Source organism: Berghia stephanieae, chromosome 4 (assembly GCF_034508935.2).
Source record: "Berghia stephanieae isolate SIO BIC M18660-M18661 chromosome 4, UCSD_Bste_1.3, whole genome shotgun sequence".
NCBI classification, from domain to species: domain Eukaryota; kingdom Metazoa; phylum Mollusca; class Gastropoda; order Nudibranchia; family Aeolidiidae; genus Berghia; species Berghia stephanieae.
This window is the reverse complement of record NC_088363.1, coordinates 84,288,575-84,297,218: the sequence shown is the minus strand read 5'-3', so window position 1 is coordinate 84,297,218 and position 8,644 is coordinate 84,288,575. Positions and strand designations below refer to the sequence as shown.

Below are 8,644 nucleotides of genomic sequence, written 5' to 3'. Positions count from 1 at the left end.
GACTCGGCTACCTAAAAACAAAACTACTGAGTGTTCAGGTGTGTGTGTGTATGAGTGTGTGTGTGTGTGTGTGTGTGTGTGTGTGTGGCGGGGGGGGGGGGGGAAGAAAACAAAAACAAACAAACGTGACTGACGATTCTTTTGCTTGTAAAGCAAGTGCCGTTGGTTTCCTCGCAAAATGTTGAAGTCTACATACCCATTTTCTGCGATAACCTCTGGTGCGACATAGGAAGGTGTGCCACAAACGGCATAAAGTTGACTTTTGACCTCTGTAGCCAAACCAAAATCTCCTAACTTGAGGGATTTAGTACCGTCATCAAATAATCGAATCTGAAAAAAAAAATGGAAGTTGAATTTACAAATTAGATGTTAAAATTCGAAACTATATCTCGTGGGTGATGATGTGTATGGGAAAGATAACTCTTGTTGTCCTTAAGAATCACAAGGGACACAAAAATGATATTGCTGATAACAACACTATCTGTAACACTCGGAATAAAATGTGTCCTTTTCAGAGTACTTTTCATCAGATACAGCTCAGGCACCCACCCACTTAAGGCTTGGTAAATCGTGAACCATGATAGAGAAATATGATAGTTAGAAATACACGGGTAGATTGAAAAGTCTTGACGTCGCTCTTGATTTTTCAAAACTATAACAGATACGAAATTGACAAGGGTATAAAAACAAAGCTTTCTTTATGTCCTTCCCGTTTATCATTTTAAATTTTAGCATAGTCACCGTTCCCATCCACACAAAGCCGCCAAAGATTCACTTGTTATTTCATCGCGTCGAAGAGGAATTCACATGACAAACGTCGACACCATCGAGTCACTTCCGCCTGCACAGCGCCATCACTGCCGACATTTGCCTCCTAGAGCTTTCTATCTTTAAAAAAGGAAAAAGTCACTTGGAGCTCATTCAGAACTGTAAGAGGGGTGTTCTATGACTTCAATAAAACTTCCTCTTTCAATGTGATCATGCGTTTAGGTGAGCATTCTCGATATCCAACGAGTACATACCTCTTGTAACCTAGGATTTTTCGCACGATTTTATACCCATCTCTTCCTAATTAAATTCCAAGCTTTTTTGAAATATCTCATTGCTTTATCCAGCGATTAGCTCGATTAAGTTCGTCAATTTCTTTGGTGGTTGATTTGCTACGGTTGATGCACTTTGTGGACGACCACTGCGAGCCTGCTCATTCTTATTGGAGACTACATCATTTCCAGTCAAGCTTATAACCCACCTTTGAACTGGTCAACTACTCACGAGTCACCATAAATACGTTTTAGCCGTTTTTGAATGTTAACAGGTGCATATCTCTCTACATTAAGGAACTCAGTGACGGCACGCAGTTAACTGCATAGTTTTTGTGTGTGATTTCTTCGACCACCATGTTAGAGTAGGAGTACTTTCAAATAAGATAAATTTAAATCAAGAAATAGCAGCCGAACAAAATTTGATGACCTAATAGAAGGTGATATGACGCACATTTTGATGTATAATATATCCAGGCGATTTTAATACAACTGGGGATATTCAATAGGTGTCAAGACTTTTTAGGAAAGTCAAGTACAAGAGAAAAACGATTTTCATCTTCACTTCAACGACCTGAGACAAAATTATGATTAGATCAAGATTAAGTTACACCATTACATGATAAGCTAGATTCCCTACATACCAGTATGTTCTCTGGCTTGACGTCCCTGTGAACAATCTTGAGAGAATGAAGATAATCCAATGCACTGGCCAGGTTGAAGACTATGCTTCTAGCATCTTGTTCCGTATACTTGCGAGATGAGCAAATGGCATCAAACAAGTCACCGCCCTGGTTAAAAACATGACACAGAATAAATACTGTTTTATAAAGACGGACATGGTCAAGGTCAACAACGATCATTATATTTTGGTTGGAATGGTTATTACTATTACTATAAAAGTCACAAATGAATTAAATGTGAGCTTTTATATAGGCATTTTGCTGCCCCAAAGGGCCCTTTCTCGCGATATCCTAAGAACTCTCGTCGAGACATTCCATGAATGAATAGACATATTCCATCACACAAATGTCTGATCCCTACAGCATTCACCCAACTTATCATGCGAAGCAAATTTCCATTTCATGTATTATATACATATACTATGTTACAGTGAATCACATAATCAGTCGGATGGTGAAAACTGAGATATTGCCAAGTTTCGTTAGAAAGTCAATTTTTATCAAAATTAAATTCTTGTCATAAATAATTAAATCAACCCTTTTTGTACATATTCGGGAAATATCAAACCTTAATTTCACATCTAAATATTTTTTACAGCTGGTCAAGGTGGAAAAATATGAAATTTGAGAAAAGTTGCTGGATACCTGTCCCGTATATCTGATCATAACTTCATGAATAATCACCCGATTTACTTCAAATGAAGATTAAAATGCTCCGGGGAACATATTCTTGAAGGAAATTAAAAATAAAAAATAAAACAAAACAAAAAACCAAAAAAAAAAAAAAAACCAACAAAAAAACCCAACAAAAAACAACAACAACATGATGCGAATCCAAAATGTTAACCTTACAACTGATTATATCATACACTAACACATATTATATGCAAATAGCCAAGTACTCGTTTACTTATGATCCATAGGGTTATTGTGTTCAAAGTGTCTTATCAAAGGACACAACGCCAGGTTAGCTTTGCGATCATTGTCATTCATCCGCTCATCATAATCATAGCTAAACTTTTGATACAATAATGAAACACGATACTGCCGAGTTTCCGACAATATTTTCATACATCATGTTTTCTTTTTTTCAAAATAAACTGTAAACTTCGCAAACATTTTGCGAATTCCTACCTTGACGAGGTCCATGACGTAGAAAACTCGTTGCTGGAAAGCATAATCCTCCACCAGCCTCACTATGTTGGGGTGGTTCAATCGACGCAGTATTCGAACTTCGTTGTCGATTATTTTTTCCTGGAGAACGAACGTGTACACGTGCTCAACGACCAGACAACTTGTTGTACAGATATTTATTATTATGGTAAATATAAATATAAGTGTATTATATATATTATATTATATATATATTAAATATATTAATAATAAAAATTTATTATTATTATTATATATTATTATTATTATTATATTATTATTATTATTATTATTAATATAAAATTAATATAATTAATAATAATAATAATATAATAATATAATAATAATATAATAATAATAATAATAATAATAATATATAATAATAATAATAATAATAATAAAATAATAATAATAATAGATAAAAAATAATAAATAATAAATAAATAAATAATAATAATAATAATAATAATAATAATAATAATAATATATAATAATAATAATAATTATGATGAATATATAATAATATAAATAATAAATAATAAATAATAATATAATATAATTAATAATAATAATAATATAATAATAATAATAATTAATATAATAATAATAATAATAATAATAATAATAATAATAATAATAATATAATAATAATAATAATAATAATAATAATAATAATAATAATAATATAATATAATAATAAAATAATAATAAATAATAATATAATAATAATAATAATAATAATAATAATAATAATAATAATAATAATAATAATAATAATAAATAATAATGATAATCATGATGATGATGATGATGATGATAATGATGATGATGATGATGATGATGATGATGATGATGATGATGATGATGATGAAGAAGAAGAAGAAGAAAGTCATCAGTAGTCTCTATCAAGTAATGTATATGGTAAAATCTCTAAAAAAGAACATAATAAATAGTGAAGACTTTTATGTATTTTGTTTTTGTTTGAAGATTTATTGTTGTACATTACGTGTTACAGTCCACATATTCTAGGATCTTAATTGATGCGAATGTGTGGTCTAGTGGTATGACACTCGTTTTCGGATTGGAAAGTCCAACATTCGAGTCCCGCTCTGAGCGGTGCATAGTTGAGTCCATGGAAAAGGCTCTTTACTCACATTCTCTAACCGTACTCAGGTGTAAAATGCGTACCTGGCTGTTAACAGCGTTGTCTATGTCCGAAAAAAGTGTAATATCGCCTAACAGGCGTTATGATGTCTCGTCCACCAGGTTAAGTTACTGTTGGCTAGGGACCTCTTGTAAAGCGCTTTGAGCACGTTTAGTGGTTATTGCACTATATAACTGCTCGTCTTAAAATAAAATTACTTTGAGGAGTTTTATCGATGATTCTCAAGATTATGCTGGTAAAAAAAAAATACTATTGATGACGATGGGGGCAGTGTGGCTCAGCTGTACGGTCTTTGCTTCGTACCCGAAAGGTACCGAGTTCGATCATCCGCCGCGCTGTGTGGCCTTGAGCAAGTCACCTCGCTCTAGCTCTGCGGCTGACGCCTGGGTTATTCCAGTCTTCCCTTGGAATAGACCCTACCCTAAAGACAAATTTCCCCATGAATGATGAATAAAGGGAATTTTATTTATTTTTATTGATAAAGAATAACACAGACAAGACTTACCCTATCCTTACAATAGTTTTTATTCACCACTTTTAGCGCAAATTTTTTCTTTGACTTCCTGTTGAAATAGTATAAATTCATGTTTGAGTTTTTATATAGCGCAATAATTAATTAATGGTATGCAATTTAGATAAAATATTTACTAGATCTGATCGCCCAAGAAATTGCAACAAACTCTCAAAACTACATATCATACATAGCCCAACTTTTAACATGAATTATTGAGTTTTTATATAGCGCAATATCCACTAAATGTGCTCAAAGCGCTTTACAATGGGTCCCTGGTCAACAGTAACACTTAACATGTACGACGGGACACGACGCCTGTTAGGCGATATTACATTTTCGCGGACAGAGACAACGCTGCTAACGGTCAGGTACTCATTTTACCTGAGTACGGTGAGAGAATCTAAGTAAAGAGCCTCAACTATGCGTCGAGCGAGGCTCGAACCCAGGACCATCCGATCCGAAAGCGAGTGTCATGCCACAAGACCACATAACCGCACAAATTATAGTTGGATAGCAATTTTATATCCTTATCTGATCATTTCTCTGGCTATTTAAAAGCAATAATTTAAAAGAAAACGTTAAGCAAAAATAAATCGTCATCATCATCATCATTGCCTTTTCACCCTGGGTCAGGGCATAGGCCACCGACAAACTGTTTCCATCCTTTTCTATCCCGAGCTAACTTTAAAAAAAAAAATCTCGTTCCACGTCTTATCACTTCGCTGTTAATCAGCTTCTTTAATTCTTCTCCATGTTCCCCGTGTCAGATTTAACCCTCTCCTTACCAACTACAGGAAAATCGTTACATTTGTTACGATTCCACTAACATATATCTCATTCAGTTTTCTTTTGTAATCACGAAATTTGAACTTAATTGTGCGATGTACGTGTATTTATTTCCTTTGAGAAGAGGCTTAAAATCAATTTTTATGTATGATGGGTCTGATGTTTAGTGGAAAATCGTGACAAAAAGGATTGGTAAGGAGGGAGTTAAAAGACTGAAACGTTCAATACGTCACGGGTGGGCCTCAAAACCAATTTAATTTATAGCCAAAAACAAAAACAATCGAAAGGGTGACAACACTATACATAGAATCCAGAAAGTTGTTTATTTAATGCATCTAAACCATTCACGTTTTAATTGTTTCATTTTTTCTATGATCGAAGTGGGACATACGCCCATAATGCGCGGCTATGTGGTGTTGTGGTATGATACTGATCATCATCATCATCATCTCCATCATCATCATCATCCACATCATCATCATCTCCATCATCATCATCATCATCATCATCATCATCATCATCATCATCATCATCATCATCATCCACATCATCATCATCATCATCATCATCATCATCATCATCATCATCAACATTATCATCAACATCATCATCGACATCATCATCATCATCATCAGTATTATAATTTGAGATTCGATGTATTTAAGAAATAATATGATTATAGGTGGGAGTTCTACAATACTTCAGTAAAATATGATGCAATGCATAAATGTTCGAAAACAAATAAACGGAAACACACAAATATATACAAATACAAACAAAAGAAGAAAAGAAATAGAAAAAATAACAAACCAAAAGAGCCCCACAAAATGATTTTAAAAATTACAAATAACCACAATAACAACCCCCCCTCCCCACACAAACGAAAAACAACCAAAAAAAAAAACAACAAAAAAAACACCAAACAAACAAACAAACAAACAAACAAACAAACACACAAACAAAAGCCAATAACTAAAACAACACCAAGAAAAAACCCAACAAAACACAAACAAACAAGAAAATTTAAATAGCAACCGCAAACCCATACAGCAGAACATAGCAGAATACCAGAAAACAATACTTTGATCTTTTATATAGCGCAATATCCACTTAACGTTCTGAAAGCGCTTTATAAAGGGTCCCTAGCCAACAGCAACACTTAACATGTAGAACGAGACATGACGCCTGTTTGGCGATATTGCATTTTTTTTTCGGACAGAGACAACGCTGTTAACGGCCTGATACTCATTCTACACCTGAGTACGGTGAGTAAAAAGTCTTTTCCAATGACTCAACTATGTACCGAGCGAGGCGCATACCCAGGACCTTCCGATCCGAAAGCGAATGTCATACCAGGCGTCATATGCCTCGTTCTACATGCTAAGTGTTGCTGTTGGCTTGGGACCCCATGTAAAGCGCGTTGAGCACGTATAATGGATATTGCGCTATATAAAATCTCAATGTTAAAATGTTGGGTGGTAAACATTTCTTTTTTTTTCTGGTTGAAACTTTTATGTTCATATTTTAAAATATATTTTATATTACTTGAGGACCGCATAGCCGCACTATTAAATATTACAGCTTGCAGAACTAACATTAATTATTGCTCTTCCAAGAAGCGAGAGAGAGAGAGAGAGAGAGAGAGAGAGAGAGAGAGAGAGAGAGAGAGAGAGAGAGAGAGAGAGAAAGAGAGAGAGAGAGAGAGAGCGCTTACTTTTCTTTGCATTCAAATACTACAGCGAAATTTCCCGTCCCTATGACAGGTCCTATCTCATACTTGGTGGTCAGGGTTAGGGGCATTGGCATCTTGGTTACGTCTGAGCAAAAAAAAACAAACAAAACAAATCAAAACAAAACAAAAAAAGGAATCAACAATAAAATTTTCCATATATTCATTCCAAGGGAAATTCGTCTTTAACCCTCTCCTTACCAGACATTTTCAGGATTTCCCCAAAACATCACACCCAACCAACACAAAAATATATTTTTTATCACTCAAACACAATAGCAGTAAGTTCTTGGGATAAATTATTTCTTTAATAAAACATGCTCTACAACACACTGTTCATTTTCTTAAAATTTATGATATACAAAATAACTTTGAATAAGAGAAATGTTGGTTGTATCGTAACGAATGTGACGATTTTCCTATAGTTAGTAAGGAGAGGGTTAAGGTCTAGATGTCTCGAAATAAGGTGAGCGTGCAATAACAGATAATAATATAACGCATCGGAAAACCTTTCCGTGGATAAGATCAGAATCTGTGGTCCTGTAGTATTGAATTTGCCTTTTCAACTACACTGCCGTATTCTGAGAAAAGAAAAAACGTGTTTAAAATTTTGACTTGAAAACTCGTCCTTCAACTATCAATCAATCTTGGCCAAAAACTGTAAAACTCGGGACTTGCCAATGTGTTTTCAGAGTACGGGAATATAAGTCCCTGGGTTCGAATCCCGCTATGAGCGTCCACATTGGTCCTTTGAAAAAATCTTTTTACGCAACTCGAAAATTGTCTCACCATGCTTAGATTTGAATTAAGTACCTGGCCATTTCCAGGCTGTATCTGTCGAAAAAAATGTAATAGAGTCATGTTTTGAACTTTGTGTTACGTGTTATTGCTGACTTGGGAGCCGGAGCCCCTCGTAAAGCGCTTCGGGCACATTTAGTGGATGTTGCGCTATATAGATAGTTCAAAGATGACGTCACTCAGGTCTTTGTTATTGTTTTTTGCCATCCGCGTTTATGAGTAATACTCACTGAACTGTATTAACCTGACTATAAACGTTCATGCATACACACAGTTTCGTGTGTTGGTCCGTTATACTTCTGGATGGCAATGTTATGAGCTTCTTAGCCAAGCGCATACTATCTATACAGCAAACATTCTACTATTCAGCTTTTCCAATGATTTCCTGCTCATATTGATTTTGTGCAGGAATGCAGCAGATGCTGAAAATTGATTTTTAAGACAAAAAAAAAACCGTATGGACTATACCTTTTAATTCTCTCCTTACTGACCAGTTACAATATTTTTACTGAAATGTCATACCGACCCAACACACAAATTGATTCTTTAAAAAGAAATAATTGCACACGATAAATAATTGAAAATATAACAAAGATTTTTCCTCAAATTTTGTGGCTTGTAAAACAAATCTGGAAAAAAAAATGTTGTCCGTATAGTACCGTATGTGACAATTATTTCCTACAGTTTGTAAGGAGAGGGTTAATTAATGAAATTGGGTATGCTTTCCAAGAGTACAAACAAGACTATATTTAAGAGATTTAAATTATGAAAATAGAA

The 8,644-nt window shown here is 34.3% G+C and overlaps 1 protein-coding gene across 5 annotated transcripts in view; it reads right to left on the bottom strand.

Annotated features, from left to right (window-relative positions):
- The window catches only part of LOC144971416 (serine/threonine-protein kinase DCLK2-like), a 62,577-nt gene that overhangs the window by 8,654 nt on the left and 45,279 nt on the right, over positions 1–8,644 (bottom strand). For all 5 annotated transcript variants that reach the window (XM_078912284.1, XM_078912285.1, XM_078912283.1 and 2 more), the window contains 5 exons: positions 7,055–7,157; positions 4,546–4,603; positions 2,858–2,977; positions 1,685–1,831; positions 197–330 (listed from right to left, as the gene is read on the bottom strand). In XM_078912284.1, the coding sequence (XP_078768410.1) occupies positions 197–330; positions 1,685–1,831; positions 2,858–2,977; positions 4,546–4,603; positions 7,055–7,157 (562 nt within the window). The remainder of the gene's footprint in view (positions 1–196; positions 331–1,684; positions 1,832–2,857; positions 2,978–4,545; positions 4,604–7,054; positions 7,158–8,644) is intronic.